The 17,078-nt window shown below is 37.5% G+C and overlaps 1 protein-coding gene and 1 long non-coding RNA gene across 6 annotated transcripts in view; one reads left to right on the forward strand and one right to left on the reverse strand.

Moving 5' to 3' along the window:
• The window catches only part of LOC128093702 (uncharacterized), a 106,706-nt gene that overhangs the window by 71,011 nt on the left and 18,617 nt on the right, over positions 1 to 17,078 (reverse strand). The window contains exons 1-2 of one of the 2 annotated variants that reach the window (XR_008212687.1): positions 172 to 3,962; positions 40 to 118 (exon numbers count right to left, since the gene is read on the reverse strand). The exons of the other annotated variant lie outside the window; for it this stretch is intronic. This is a non-coding gene — a long non-coding RNA (uncharacterized LOC128093702). Of the gene's footprint in view, positions 1 to 39; positions 119 to 171; positions 3,963 to 17,078 lie in introns of those variants that run through there. 2 annotated transcript variants of the gene reach the window in all.
• The window catches only part of LOC120424220 (scavenger receptor class B member 1), a 130,258-nt gene that overhangs the window by 21,054 nt on the left and 92,126 nt on the right, over positions 1 to 17,078 (forward strand). For all 4 annotated transcript variants that reach the window (XM_039588277.2, XM_039588274.2, XM_039588275.2 and 1 more), the window contains exons 5-6: positions 10,440 to 10,632; positions 10,695 to 11,070. In XM_039588277.2, the coding sequence (XP_039444211.1) occupies positions 10,440 to 10,632; positions 10,695 to 11,070 (569 nt within the window). The remainder of the gene's footprint in view (positions 1 to 10,439; positions 10,633 to 10,694; positions 11,071 to 17,078) is intronic.

Below are 17,078 nucleotides of genomic sequence, written 5' to 3' on the forward strand. Positions count from 1 at the left end.
CTTTTAGCACGGACCAGATAAAAAGCAATCAAGAGTTACCTTTTATTCCTTCAGCAGCGGCAGACCAAGCGCTAAATGATGATAAGTGTGGGCCAGATCTTGAGATTGCGTGGTGTGCCTGTCGAATAATTTTGGTCAGCACGTGGTTGGGACTTTGCCGTTGTTTTTTACCTTCGATCGGAGAGGTTTCTGGCTGTGGTTTTCCCGAGCCGGACTCCATCGTATCGCGTTTGATCTCCCGGGTCTGGCTTCAAGCCCACTTCGATGTTCCGCACCGCTTTTCCCGATCCCGACGACACGCAGGCACCTTTCACCGGCGGCCACTCGTTTTGCAATGACGCTCGCCGCTGCAGAGGTCGTTTTGCACGATGAGCCACAGCGGAAGTTGATGTTCCTCTCCTTTTCGCTCTCACGCTGCGATCGTTTGACAGCGCAAGAAAATTCTCGCAGCTGAAGCGCTTTCAAGTGTCATCGCCGTGTGCCCTATCGGCATTTTTGTTTTTGCTGCAGCTTGCGCGGACGATGTTTAGGCACAATGAGTAACAACTACACACTTTTTCTAACTAATCTACATACATGTAATACCACTTAGCACTTATGCCCAAGATGGCGTCCGTTTTTCACACTTTGCTTCGCGGCGTCTTTTTTCCACTCTGTGGGCCTTGAGCCCACTTGCCGCGACATAAACGAGCCTTCGCACATTTTTGTTCACTGTCCCCGCAAATCCCGGCACTTCAGGATTAATTTATCCGGGTCGTTCGGACTAGAGAGCCTGGAGCTTATTAGAGAACGGTCATCTCAAACCAAAAGTAACAATCGAAGCACAAGAACTATCTAACGGAGGTATCAATCGAGCAAAATCCTTTGTTTTTTTTTTTGTTTTTCAAGTGGAGTTGAAACGGAATCGAAGTGAAATTGACGGGTTGGTTTTTACAGCTTCTTCTTCTTCTTCTATTTACTTGTTGGTTTTCTATTTTTTGTTTCGGTTGATTCCAAAGTTAATCGGAATTCAACCAGAGAGGTTGATTAATGTTTTTTGAACGACGAAGATGATGAATTTCCTCCCGCAACGCAGGTTGGCGTGTTTTTTTTTATTTTTTTTTTATTTGGTCCTTTTAGGTGCTTGGACCAGGTTAGGACCGAGGGACAGTTCAAAATACATTATAATACATTACAAAAAGATGATCATTTTCCTCCATACTTGCCGAGCATGTAACTAACGAGTCTTAATTGATCCACGCGGGTCTTGCAGGTCTGGAACCTGGCGCTGTACTCGTTGAAAATGTGCCACAGCTCAGTCGAACTGTAGAGCACCTCCTCTCCTTCCGCCGTGGGGGTGGCACCGGCGTCGGCGCCAGTATTTTGTTGACTGCTTCCTGCGGGTCGAGGGCGATCCTTTGGTTTTACGTCTGGGACTGCGCCCAGCAGCGGAGGGAACTCCGCCGGCGTGAACCCCGGAACTGCTGGATTCTGCTTTTCCGCCTTCCGTACCGGCGGTTTCGGATTCTATGACTGCTGCTGCATCCGGATAAAATCCGCATGCCCCCACCGGATGATAGTGCTTGCCACAACCTTCATTGCAGAAAGCTTCTTCAGATTGGTGTATCCCTTGGGGAAGACCACAATGTACGGAGTTTCGTCCACGGTGGACTTTTCCTTCCGCTTAATGACATGCACCTCCAGCGCGTCCAGCTTGAGATCCCTCTTCAGCAGGTACTTGACCTCATCCGGTTACAGTTCATCAGGTTCGTTCGCTCCGTCGTTCGTGGGTGTAGAATTCCACTTTGTGCTTCTTTAAGAGCACTTGCATCTTGTCGAAGTCTTCGACAGAGAAGCTGGTTACATTGGTGCCAAACCGAGTAATCTTGAAAATTGGCTCGATATCGTATTGTCACAGCGACGTTATCTTCACAACCCTATAAAAGGCCGTGGAGCTCTTTACCACCAAAGGTGGTTGCTTTTGTTTACCTGCTGACTGGCCGGGTGGCGAAACCGCCGGGGCGTCTCCTCCTCCTTCTGATGGGCTGGCATTGTTGTTGTTTTTGTTTTCCGCTAGCGGGCTGAACTTGTTGTTGTTGAGCACATTCTGCTCCACTTTTCCTTCTTCGATGACAGCTCCGGTGAGCTCAGGGAACTTCTTCCACTTCCGATTTTCGGGGATGAGTTGAAAATCATCCGTCTCGGAGGTCTCTTCCACCTCCATCCGTCAAACAACTCGAGGCACGCAACGGTGCCTTTAGCGCGCACGACACAACAAATACGTCTACTCTCTCAGAACTGTCGAAGACGAATGCAGGTTGGCGTGTTCTTGGCGTGAGCGTGGGGCGGGGCGGCTACTTCGGTTGCTTCCGACTTGCTGCCGCCACTTTCCATCATGCTCATGTCTGCTGCGGACGCGAATGATGCCGGCGAAGGCATGTACATAGTGGACGATTCCTGCTTGTGGCCACTGCACAGTGTTCGGAATGGCAAAATCAGTGGAATAAATTGATAACTCCTTTATTTTACGTCCTAACCAAATGGTATCTTCGGAAGAGTTGTTGTACTTGATAAGGGCTATCTTTTGAAGTTACAGGGTAACGACCATCCAGGGTGTCAACCAAAAACTAACTTTGTTGGATGACGTTGTAGGGCTTTGGTGTCTTTGGCAAAGTTGTAGAGGAGAAAATTTCTTGAAATTTTGTCGAAGGCGCCAAATTTGTAGCTCGAGATATACGCCATTTTTGTAAAAATGGTCCAAAAAAGCACTTTTTGGTGATAACTCAAAATGTTAGCATTTTAGCGGCCTACTTTGTTCTGAAGAGTTGTTTATGGCATAAAATTACACATCTTTTCCGAGGACAGCAAAATGTTTTGAGCCTTTTTTGAGGAGTTATAACCATTTTTAAGTGATTTTGAGCCTATTTTCAAGTTGCTATGTTTTCAAAATGGCGCATTTTGGCGCAAAACCGAACAATGCACCTGAAAGTACACACTTTCAACTTCCATTCCTGAAAATATCTCCGTGTCTATCGGTGTCTTTTTTTAGATATCTCAAATTGAATTTGCCGGTTTTTAATCAATTTATTTGGTCATTTTATGGGAAATTTAATGTACTTTTCGAATCTAATTCCGGGTTGGTACGAAATTCCAACAAAAAATCTATTCTAGCGATACAAAGACCCCCAAAACGGTGTTATACCCACTCCAGAATGTTAATTTAGCAATTCTATGGTAATATATTGACATTTAGTTAAATTTAAAGTTTGTAAAATTAAGTTTAGATAAGTTTTATATAGAATTTCCAGAGTTAAACCTTTATACTAAGTAATTAGTAAACTTTATATTCAATCCAAATTATTTTTTTAATCAGTCAAGGATGCCTATTTGGAGTTGGGAGACTGGATTTATGGTGATTTGTCAACAAATAACTTTATTTGTGTTATTTTTTCGAAAGGTGTACAAACTTTTTTTGCACCTTTTTTATTTTTGTAATAGTATTTGTTATATAACTTTTTATAGAAAACATCTATTCATGAGCTTTTTGCAGCAAAATGTTCGGCATGAGTTTCTGAACAAAACGTACACAGAAAAAAAAATCCGGTAAATTTACATCTTTTATGATGTACCAAAAGTGCACGTCATTAATGATGCTAATTTACATAAGTTTCATTGTAAATTTAAATGCCATCCGACGTAAATGCGCCGAACGAATAAAGCTTCAGAAAGATGTTATTTTTTGATGAATTCGATGTAATTTTACCTAAACCAAAAATTTTTTTTACCCCGTTGAATCCGATGTAATTTTAATGCGCATTGTGTTTCATTGTACTCCTGCATTGTTTCAAAATCTATGCTTTTTGTAACTCAAGCATATTTTTTGAACAGCGTACAGAAATGCAGAATGAAATACAACATTATTTAAAAGCTTCATCGAACTCAAAATCCAACGGAGCCATATTTTGTTTGTCATGTAAGAAACCTATTGAAAATTTATATTATAATTACTCACGGATTATTTTCAATCGTCATCAATAACCCACAGCACGCAGGGTAGTTTCCGCAGCGACACGTTCCGTTTGTAAAAGTCCATCGTCTTGGCCGGCCCCCGAACCATTCCTTTTTTGACGGGTGGTCTGCGGTCTGGCCGGATCGTTCAGAGTTGCGAGCGGATCTTTTGTCGTGAGTTGATAATGATAATGTTGTTACAGCTGCTGCTCAGGTTAGCTTGCCTTATTTGTCCTAGCTCCTGTGGTCACGTGTGCATTATAGCTTGGAAAATCCTGGAAAGTGAAGTTGGGATTGATGATCTTTAGCTGAGTCCATCAGTTTTGGTGCTTACTAACTCGTCGACCTTTCCGTTCGCTTTCCTCGCTCAGCAAACTCATGCCTACCGGAGTTCTTCTTTAGTGGTATATTTCGGCCTGAATTTGTTGGCCGATGTTTGTCCCTTATGGTGACAAATGAATCAAATCCGCACCAGTTCCGAAGGGTTGCCCTTTGATGGCCAAATCACTTATTTCAATTTCCCAAGTTTCTCAACAGCAACTTTTGTCAACTGTTCCGACTCCAAGTTAGATGTAACACACTACTTCCGATTCCAACTTGCTGTTTCCCTTCTCGTGCGCCCTTACGTTGACTTCTGCGCCTCTTCCCAGTGTGCCCGACGAATTTGGCCGTTTCCTAGGGAATCTGCTTTTCAAACGAAACCCGGGTCAATGAACTGCGACTGCATCGAACAAAAATCGAGAAAATTTGTCAATTTTTGTTTTGTTTTGGGTTGTTTGTCAATTTTGACATTTATGCTCAACCCCAATGACTTGTATGCTGGCCAGACCTTGATAGACTGTTTTGAAAACTGTCGGAGTTCGAAAAAGGGTGTCGGTACACGTTCTGTACAAACGACTCTTTTCCAAGTAAAACTAGTGGTTAAAATTTAATAAGGCCGATACAAATATTTTTCAAAGTTTTTATCCCACGGGCTTTGGCCAAAGTCGAGAAGGGGGACAAAAAAAATGTAATTTTTAAATCAATTTGGAAAAAATAAACTCGCGGTCCTTCTTGACAGAAAAGGTCCTACTTGACAGCTCGTTCCAAGGGTACCATAGTTGACCCATCGAAAAAATGTTGTCTAGTCAATATTTTTTTGTATTAAAATGAAAAAAAGTGATCAGAAATCGTGTTTTTTTACCGTTGTACATAAAAATTGGCATAGGGCTTTAGTACCCAATTAACCACTTTTATTTGTTTTCATCCAAATTATTGAGAAATAAATAATCAACTCAAGCGAAACAATGGCCAATGTAAGTTGCAAACAAAGAGTGTATCCTGCTTACAAGTGCTTACAAGTTTACCTTAGAAGTTAGGATCAGGGATACCAGGTTAAAAATCTGGCCAGGTGCCCATAACAAATCTGGCAAACAAATATGTACCAGTGACGAATGAGAGAAGGGCGGAAGGTGAAAAAAATATGGGACTCGTCAACTTAAATTCTTTCTTGTGTTTTTGAATGGCTCAATTATTTAAACATATTAATCCCTCAAAAACATAACCTACACAGAAAAAATAATTATGGTAATATTCATCAGGAAATGGTGACAGATTTTGTGGCGAAAAAAATGTGAAATATTACATCAGGAATTGGTGAATTTTCATCAGTTTCTGATGAATATTCATCAGGTTCACATTTTTACAAATTTTTTGATTAATATTACTCAAAAAATGAGTAATATTCAACCAACCAAATTTTCAACATTCCAAAATTCAACTTTTTTTTGCTGTGTACATTGATAATTTTTTTAATTTGCACGTTAATTCTGGTTTCGTTCATTCAAAATTAACTGAAAATTAAAAATCTGTCGAAATCTGGAGTTTAGCATGGTTTATCTTTATTCTGTCGAGCATTTAAAAAATCTGGTATTCTCAGATTTTTCTGGAAACCTGGAAATCCTGAGCAGCTGGACAGAAAGTCTAGCTGTCGGGGTCGGAGGCCGTGTTACGCTCCATACATTTTTCAAAATTTGTATGGAAATTTTGTTACGAGGGGGTGGGAGGGGGTCTAAAAACCCGATTTTTTGCGTTACGTAATAAAAGAACGCTCCCTTATGGCAACAGTTGAAGCAACACAATTTAAATGGGTCAATGTGAGATTGTTAACAAAGAGCAAGTTCACATTGACCCATTTACATTGTTTAGTTTGAATTATGTTTCAACTTTGCCCAAAAAGAGATGTCCAGCTGTATCTGAAGCTGTGCATGACATTTCGGAAATTCTAACTCTGTTTTTCTTGCCCAAATCTCTCGTTTTGATTACTTGAAAGAACTAGCTGTCAAATAGGCTTGTGAACTATATTTTTCAAATTTAATTTAAACATCCATTTTAATCCGTTTGTGCTCATAAGGATAGTGCACAAGCCGTCATCCAGACTTTTTTTCAAAACATTGTGTGTTTGTTAGTTTTAACTCAATTTCTAAAGAAATTTCCAAATTTGTAAATTATTGATAGTGTGAAATTTAGTTTACTAATGAAAATGCTCACCAAAATACTATGGATTGTAAGGGACCCCATGAACCCGCCGGAGGAAAGATTCCGCAGTAGCAGTTGGCAACTAAGGCTGTTTGTAAATGTGCCCCGTCCATCGGTACACTGACTCCCGTCCCGTCGCTAGTGCCCCGGAACTGTGGCTCTCCGTCGGTACCAGAATTCGCGGGGTTCCTGCTCGCTTGCTGCTGTGCCAGTGATACGGAATACGCCCAGATCATACAAGATCGATCTGCGTACAGTCGGTGCCCTTTAGGAAACATACCCAATCGGTGTGTTTTACGTGATCAACGCCAACCTTGCTACAAGGCCATCATGCTGGTCTGCCGTAACCGAGAAGAACACGTAAGGTGGATCCAAGCCCCAGATTCTGCTTGCCCTTTGACTTCCGCCTTCCGGCATCAAATTATGTGACCTTTCCTTCACCATTCACCAGCCAAATCAGCCACAAGCATTTTTAAGAGAAAAGACTAGACATTAGACTTGTGCAGAAGTTTATGTATACGATAAAATTGTGATACTTACTCTGATCTTAGAAGTTGAACCATTTTATAAACAAAACATCAAACAGATGCCTCCCGCAACTTTTATTCAATGTGCCTCCAATCGGCATTCATTGTTTTCAAATAATTGCTTCCAACATGAAGTTTGTCGAGCTTTTTCTTAAGTAAAATCAAGCAATAAATACAAAAACAGCTTCAATTTCATGCGCACAAATCAATCATAACATTGCACTGATTTGTTTTCGCCATCCGCTTGAGCTGTCATTCCAAAATAAAGCAGCAATTTAAATTTAAATTCTGTTTGAGTTTACATTTACAACATTTTACATCAAAAATGCTTTTACATGCTTTTCATACTTTCAAATTTGGCCAATGTCAATAAAATCAAGATCATTTACATGGAATTTAAAGGTTACATTCAATTTAAATTTACATTAACCCTCTTTAAATGCAATACAACGATTTACAACGATTTTCAAATTTACATTGAGCATGTTTACATTCAAAACATCAGTTTCGTGTCCTGTAAAATCACACTTTTTTTTCGTGTAGTACTAGGTTTATGTCAACATTAAATTGTTTACATGTTTCATCACAAAATGTGCATAGTGCCCGAGGGGTGTAAATACTTTTTTTACATACTGTACATTGACCCGGAAGGGTCATTTTTTCATTTAGAACATTTTTTTTTTTCATTTTTAAATTTCGTGTTTTTTTTCTAATTTTGAAGGGTTAGTTTTTAGAGTGTAGCAATGTTCTATTAAGTTTTAGAGCTGACAATTACAAAAAAAAATGATATATACACATAAGGGGTTTGCTTATAAACATCACGAGTTATCACGTTTAAATTTTTAAACGATTCATCAAATTCCAACATATTTTTGAATTTTTTGTTGCTATCGTTTAAATTGTTTTTGTTCTTAGAAGCAATGAGAGGTATATCGTTTTTTGACCCATAGTCACCCAAACTGACGGTACATTATTTTAAACTTGATACAATTTACAATGTAACAGGGCTTGTTTTTCAGTTAGTGGTAACATCTACAACAGCGTCAGTGCAAAAAGAAACAAATCCCTAGTTTTTTTTAGAAGATTCTATAAACATATGAAACATAATAGTTTATAGGATAATTTCAAAAAATACATTTAAAAAACGGCTTAATTTGAGCGAGTATTTTCCTGTGATTTTGTAAAGTCTAGTATTACGATGTTGTCCCGTCCCGCTATTTTTTCCTTTCGTTGAAAGTACAGGTACAATAATGTTTATTTTAAGGGTGCACAGCAATCCTGCAACAACGGGGTTGTAAAAATAAGTCAAACTTTATTGTAAGTTACTTTGTGGACAGTACTTTAGGGAATGAATTGAAAATATATTTCGATAGTACTCATAATTTTTAGGATACTAAAATGTCTGTAATAAAAATCTGGGTGCAAAAGCTTTGGTTGATGTGCACCGTTAAATGGAATATTTTTGTATGGAAATTAATTATGTTTCTGAATAGGGGATTCATACTTTTACTGTTACTGTATAACTGTTGTAGTTTGGCGATAATCAAACAACATTTTAAAATAAGTGCAGGGAGCTTTTTCAAATGTATTGTGTTGGAAGCCAAGAGTTCTCCAACGTACCGTCAGTGGGGGTGACATTGGGTCTGGGGGGTGAGATTGGGTCAAAGTGTTTTTTTTTACGGATTATAGTTTTTCTCAGATTCTTCTCAATGAAACTAAATTCTGTTTAAAGAGTTGTGTAGGGGACATCTAAAGAAGACTTCGCTAAAAAAAATCTCGTCCCTAGAACAAATTCTGTCATTTTGGCAGCTGTCTAAAGTTGAGGTAGGGGAAATCTACCCTTTCCAATCAAACACCTATCTTCGTCATATGGAGAGTTTGATGCTCGATTAAAGCTCCAAAAATACTATTTGGGCTATAAACTTACCAGCAACAGCACCGCCTCGAGTAAGCACGCAAATGTATGCCACTTACTGGCCAAAAAGATCACGTTTAATGCACTTTTGATCATAATTTGTATTTTGCGAGACCACTTCTCATCATTTTGTTGGCACACACAGTGACACACACGAGAATCCCTCAAACGCTTAATGAATATCGCCAAAATTAACTTTTCACTTTCGCTTACTTTTTCACGGCGCTTAAGATATGAAATTGCTTCCAACTACCGGCAACATGTTCTTTTGATCATTAGTAAGGCACTCACTTGAAGAATAATCCCGAAAAATGTAATAAATTAGCAAGCGCCATCAAAAAAACAAACGCGCCAAGTCGTTTGACGTTTCAATTTTCACTTTGCATTCCAACCGAAGGCTGAAGAAAACCGAGCGAGAGACGAAGGCAAAAAAGAACAAAGGCTGGCCGTCAACACCACTAGCAGCACAGCCAGCGATGCCAGGAAACTTTCCCTATAAATGCCACTTTTCGTGAGTGTTCGTTTGAACTGTCAGCGCAAATGGCAACACTCGACAGAGTGTTGGAAGAAAAAAGAACTAAGCCGATATTAGAAAAATGGGCGTGGCCCAATGCATTTGCCTCGATTAGAATACCATTGGGAATTTTTTTTGTTAAATGCTTGGTAAAGAAATAGAATAACTTTTAGTGAAAGTGAAAATAAACAGAAATGTTCACAAAAACTTGCTCTACTCGTTGGTGTACTTGGTTTTAGTAAAATTCAAGGGAGACTCTAGATTATCCAGCATCATTCAAACACGACCGCTTATTAGGATTAAAATGGGTAGATTTCCCCTACGTTTTTGGCCAAAAATGACCTCTCGAAAAATCATTTTTCTAATATTTTTGTTGGAATTGCTCGAAAACTACCCAAATGTTTAAAAATCTTCACTTCAAACATTGTAGCATGTCAATACGATTCCCTCGAACAAGAAACACTTTTGGATGACTTGTTTTTACCATATCGTCGTATTGGAGCATCATTTTAGTTTCATTTGACCCAATGTCACCCCCTCTAAGGGGTGAGATTGGGTCAATTTTCAAACTATTGGCATTTAAGGTAGTGTTCATCAAAATCCACCATATTTTGGAAAAAAAATGTTAGTAAACTATCTAAGAACAAATCTACGTTGAAAGATTTTCGATGTTATTTAAATTGTTTTTGTTATTAAGAAATTACAATTGTTTTTGTTATTAGGAAATTACGTTGTTTTACCCATAGTCACCCCCACTGACGGTAGTTGTTATTTTTTGTGTAACCAAAAAACAAATAACAAAAAACGAATAACACAGGTATGATACTGTTCAATCTACATTACATTTCAATCAATTATCTTTCCAAATATGTAAATAATCGGGGGGTTTCTTTTTCTATTATGCCATTACAGCCAAAACTCGGTAAAATGGAATTTGTTTGAAAAGGTTTGAGAAACTTACGGTAATTATTTGTTTCAGATTTCTTCGACTCGCAATGGCCAGCATCATGGACATTTTGAAAATAAAACCATTCGTAGAAGTCTCGGTTGGACAGCTTCTATGGGGTTATGAAGATCCACTGCTAAAGCTTGCTAAAGATGTTGTACCGAAGGAGCAGAAGTTACCATATGATGAATTTGGTCTAATGTATGGTAAAAATAGTACTTCAAAGGTTGTAAAACAAGTCAATAATAAATTGAACCAGAACTCAATGTTCTTTCTGCTATGTTTTAGGACAGAGTTACTGTCTGGACAGGAGTTGACGATATCACACAATACGGTATCATAGATAAATATAACGGACGTTCCCACCAAACTCACTGGTCAACTGAACAATGCAACCGCTTGAATGGAACAGATGGATCAATCTTTCCGCCACACATAACTAAAAACACGACGCTTTTTGTGTACGAAAAGGATCTATGCCGTCTGTTACCGCTGAAATTTGAAAAGGAGGTTACTGTTAAAAATGGAGTGCAAGGATTTCGGTTTACTCCATCTCCAGATGTATTCGCTTCTGTAGAAAAAAATAAAGACAATTTGTGCTATTGTCCTGCGGGACCCCCCTGTGCCCCCAATGGATTATTCAACGTCTCATTGTGCCAATATGGTGAGTAATTATTTATTGGTATTAATTTTATCCTAAACCCTAAACCCAAACATGAGTAAATAAAAATAAAAATGCAAAATAGGGTAGAGTAGTCATCGATGAGACACGGGGAACAATGATAAAATGGCTCTCCCAAGTATGTCAATCCACCCAGCAGGTCAAATCAAAATTCCAAGTATGCTGAAGTTGTCTACCAAATTGGTACATATGTCTACCTCGAAGGATTTTTAGTCTACCTCAATATTGTTCAATAAGTAGCATTGCCCTGCTGGAAAGATACCTGTTTTCAAGAAAGCGACGTCAAATCAACTTCTGAAGTAATACAAAGTAGTCTACCTCCGTTCTACCTGACGAATCTATCGAATCTATCAGATTTTTCCTAAACTTCTTATTCTTAAGTACAGCGCCGTACCTAGGGGTTGGCGCAGTTGGCGACCGCCAAGGGCGCCAGCCCTTGGGGGGCGCCGAAATCGGTGATTGAACTTATTTTTAATGTCAGTTATAACATCCTCATTAGGTATTTAAAAGAGAAAGGGCGCCAAAATATAAAGTATAACTACAAATTCCTAGATAATTTGGTTTAACATATAATAAAAAAAAATGATGCAGGGGCGCCAAATTAATTGTATGAATATTTCTTCCGAAGTGTTCTTGAAAATTTACATTTAATGCTAAATTTATTTTGTCATCAAAGAAGGGGCAGGGCACTGAAGTGGCAGAAAGATCAAGGAGTTATAGAAAAGCTTTTCAAAATTAATACAGCGTTAAAGTTTGGACTGTTATACAATGAAGTTTACGCCATACCTTCCAGACTAAAATATTGTCCAACTGTATGTTATTTTCACGTTGTTGTCATATTTTGAACTTCTTTAAAATATGAATTATTTCTAGAATTTTTTTTTTAAGTAATCCTATAAACAAAATGTAGATTTTTTGCTTTTTGGGTGTTTTTAAAAAAGCATTGAATCAGAGGTATTTAGAAACATCCAAAAAGTTAAAAATGAATATTTAGATTTTAGGATAGAACCTTTTAAGCATTGAAACACATAATTTTTGTTTTAAAATTTAGACATTCTCGAGATTGAAAAAATGGCATTTGAAATATTTTCAGCACTATTTCCCTTTTATGAGCAACTTCGTGCATTGAAATTTGCCTACGCTTTTTTGAAATACTAGAGTTTTAACATAGGAAAACTGCTGTAAATTTTCACCAATAATATCAACAATGTTTTTTCAAGAAAAAAAAAATACAGAACACACAAGCTTCTCTGCATCTCATTTTCTATTTTTAGCTTAACCGGTGTTGACAAATTTCTACACACTTAGATTTATCACAATTTATTGATTAATTTTTCTGGCTTTTCAATAGCGTGGCTCACGGTTATATGAAAAGGCAAAAGTTTTCAATTTCGAACGCCTCTACTGGAATTTTGAAGCAATATAGCCCCAGAAGCTAGCCTGAATTTTTGAGCGTATTTGGTTAAGGTTTAGTACTTCCACCATTGACCTGAAGTAAGTATGAAACTTCAAAAATTTACTATGGGAATGTCCCACACAGAAAAAAATAATGTAAATTTGGAAGCTTTAATTTTGGAAGGTTGAATATTACCTCTTTTATGATGTAATTTTACCTCAATTTAGACTGAAAAAGTGACATTACACCAGAAAAGTGGTAAAATTACACATTTTCAGAGGTAAAATTACACCTTTTTTCTGACATAAAAGATGTACCTCTTCCCAGATGTAATATTACCATGATTTTTTTTTTCTGTGCAAGTAACATTTTTTCCAAGAGTTCTACAAGAGCTTTTTTTTCGTCTACAAGAGCTCTTCAAGATAGCTACAGCATAGCAGTTTGGACCGCGGTAGGATAAAATTCTCTTCAAAACTTCTTCAGGAGTTTGGAAGAGTACTTGAAGAGAGTTTTATCCTACCGCGGTCCAAGCTGCTATGCTGTAGCTATCTTGAGAGGTCTTGTAGAACTCCTGGAAAAAAATGTTACTTGGGGTTTCAGTTTTAACCTCTTCTTAGAGAAAGTTTCTCAAAGCCTTATCAAACTTTCCTATTCTTAGGTTTCTTACGGATTTTGATCCAAGGAACAACTTTGTAAAACATCGTAAAGCGCTTGAAATTGATCCTGAAAAGATACAGGATATTTGTTGGAGTATGGAACGTGCTCTTAAAAATTTGTGATGTTCTACTAAGTTGTTCCTCGGTTCAAAACCTATAAGAAACCATTAATTTGAGAAAAAAATCATAAGGTATAGGAAAACTTTCTCGAAGATGAGTTAAATAAATTAATTAAATTTATACAGAAAAAAAATGATGGTTATATTCATCAGGAAATGGTGACAGATTTATTGGCTAAAAAAATGATGAATTTTACCCTAGAAAATGATGAATTTTCATCAGTTTTTGATGAATATTCATCAGGTTCACATTTTTACACATTTTTTATGTAATATTACTCAAAAAAGAGGTAATATTCAACCTACCAAATTTTCAACATTCCAAAATTCAACTTTTTTTCTGTGCATTTAAGTTTCATTATAACTTCAGGACTAGAGTGGAACAACTAAACATTAACCAAATGCGCTCAAAATTTCAGGATAGTTTCTGAGGTTATACTGCCGTTCTACGCATAATTGTCCCATGTCATTTTTGATCGATTCTGACATTTTGTCATTTTTGGGTTTAGTTTGACGTTTACTTTTCAAAAAACACATAAAATCTAGTACTTTGTTCGGAAACTCATTGAAAACAACACCAAGTCTGTTTGTCCCATCGTTGAACTTCAACGCATAATTGTCCCACGAAGTATTTTCATTCAAGAAATTATCAGTTTTACGACGTATTGTGTCTTGTTCACCTATTGTATAGCAAGAAGATTAAAAATAAGAGTGATAAACTGCTAACTGGCATGATTAGGGACTTATGCGTACACGCAAAAAAGTCCGTTCCCGTAAACGTGAACAACGTACCATGAAAATGGAAACAAAGCAAATTTTATGATAAGATTTTGCACCGTGAACAAATGCATGTTTGCAATCGATTTTCATGAACGTTTGTTCACGAAAAACCGTAACGCCTGGTCTGGTTACGTTTTTCCTGCCCCCGTAATCATAAACATCGTTCATGGTATTAGGAAACAAATCATACATTTGTTCACGCTATTGCAAACAAAAAACATGAATTTGTGGGTGGAGCCACAGCTTTGAAACAGAGACGAAGAACGTTCAGAAATTATTAAACGGGAAAGTGACAGTTGTAGGGTATCATTCACTGATTACGTGACGAACTATTAAATTTTGGCTCTGGGTACGAATTTAGTTTTCTACAGTCAGTTATTCGGATGGCAAAATTAGATAATTTAACAGATTTTTGAATTTTTGGCCGCAAATGACAAATACCGGGAACCTGCCCAATTCGAGGGCAGCCAACGGACCCTGGACCAACCTGGCCACTCCGGAACGGGTCACCGGTTACCGGTGGCCACTTGGGGACACTTCGGAATTTGCAAGGAACCCTGTCATGTGACGTATCAAAATTCTTCAAATAAAAAAGTATTAACATTTAAAGTGATGCCAATGTCCGCTGGCCCAACCTGGCCACACCGGAACGGATCACCGGTTACCGGTGGCCACTTGGGGACACTTTGGAATTTGCAAGGAACCATGTCATGTGACGTATCAAAATTCTTCAAATTAAAAAGTATTACCATTTAAAGTGATGCCAATTTCCGCTTGCCCAACATGGCCAATCCGGAACGGGTCACCGGTTCCCGGTGGCCACTTGGGGACACTTTGTAATTTGCAAGGAACCATGTCATGTGACGTATCAAAATTCTTCAAATTAAAAAGTATTACCATTTAAAGTGATGCCAATTTCCGCTTGCCCAACATGGCCAATCCGGAACGGGTCACCGGTTCCCGGTGGCCACTTGGGGACACTTTGGAATTTGCAAGGAACCATGTCATGTGACGTATCAAAATTCTTCAAATTAAAAAGTATTACCATTTAAAGTGATGCCAATGTCCGCTTGCCCAACCTGGCCAATCCGGAACGGATCACCGGTTACCGGTGGCCACTTGGGGACACTTTGGAATTTGCAAGGAACCATGTCATGTGACGTATCAAAATTCTTCAAATAAAAAAGTATTAACATTTAAAGTGATGCCAATGTCCGCTTGCCCAACCTGGCCACCCCGGAACGGATCACCGGTTACCGGTGGCCATTTGGGGACACTTCGGAATTTGCAAGGAATCCTGTCATGTGACGTATCAAAATTCTTCAAATTAAAAAGTATTACCATTTAAAGTGATGCCAATGTCCGCTGGCCCAAGCTGGCCAATCCGGAACGGGTCACCGGTTCCCGGTGGCCACTTGGGGACACTTTGGAATTTGCAAGGAACCATGTCATGTGACGTATCAAAATTCTTCAAATTAAAAAGTATTACCATTTAAAGTGATGCCAATGTCCGCTTGCCCAACATGGCCAATCCGGAACGGGTCACCGGTTCCCGGTGGCCACTTGGGGACACTTCGGAATCTGCAAGGAACCCTGTCATGTGACGTATCAAAATTCTTCAAATTAAAAAGTATTCACATTTAAAGTGATGCCAATGTCCGCTGGCCCAACCTGGCCACCTCGGAACGGATCACCGGTTACCGGTGGCCATTTGGGGACACTTCGGAATTTGCAAGGAATCCTGTCATGTGACGTATCAAAATTCTTCAAATTAAAAAGTATTACCATTTAAAGTCATGCCAATGTCCGCTGGCCCAAGCTGGCCAATCCGGAACGGGTCACCGGTTACCGGTGGCCACTTGGGGACACTTCGGAATTTGCAAGGAACCATGTCATGTGACGTATCAAAATTCTTCAAATTAAAAAGTATTACCATTTGAAGTGATGCCAATGTCCGCTGGCCCAAGCTGGCCAATCCGGAACGGGTCACCGGTTACCGGTGGCCACTTGGGGACACTTCGGAATTTGCAAGGAACCCTGTCATGTGACGTATCAAAATTCATCAAATTAAAAACTGTGACCGTTTTAAGTAAAACCAATGTCCTCTTACCAAACCTGGCCAATCCGGAACGGGTCACCGGTTACCGGTGGCCATTTGGGGACACTTCGGAATTTGCAAGGAACCCTGTCATGTGACGTATCAAAATTCTTGAAATCAAAAACTATGACCAGTTAAAAATACAAAAATACAAAAATACAAAAATACAAAAATACAAAAATACAAAAATACAAAAATACAAAAATACAAAAATACAAAAATACAAAAATACAAAAATACAAAAATACAAAAATACAAAAATACAAAAATACAAAAATACAAAAATACAAAAATACAAAAATACAAAAATACAAAAATACAAAAATACAAAAATACAAAAATACAAAAATACAAAAATACAAAAATACAAAAATACAAAAATACAAAAATACAAAAATACAAAAATACAAAAATACAAAAATACAAAAATACAAAAATACAAAAATACAAAAATACAAAAATACAAAAATACAAAAATACAAAAATACAAAAATACAAAAATACAAAAATACAAAAATACAAAAATACAAAAATACAAAAATACAAAAATACAAAAATACAAAAATGCAAAAATACAAAATTACAAAAATACAAAATACAAAAATACAAAAATACAAAAATACAAAAATACAAAAATACAAAAATACAAAAATACAAAAATACAAAAATACAAAAATACAAAAATACAAAAATACAAAAATACAAAAATACAAAAATACAAAAATACAAAAATACAAAAATACAAAAATACAAAAATACAAAAATACAAAAATACAAAAATACAAAAATACAAAAATACAAAAATACAAAAATACAAAAATACAAAAATACAAAAATACAAAAATACAAAAATACAAAAATACAAAAATACAAAAATACAAAAATACAAAATACAAAAATACAAAAATACAAAAATACAAAAATACAAAAATACAAAAATA

The sequence above is a fragment of the Culex pipiens genome, unplaced genomic scaffold, assembly GCF_016801865.2.
Source record: "Culex pipiens pallens isolate TS unplaced genomic scaffold, TS_CPP_V2 Cpp_Un0003, whole genome shotgun sequence".
Lineage (NCBI taxonomy): Eukaryota > Metazoa > Arthropoda > Insecta > Diptera > Culicidae > Culex > Culex pipiens.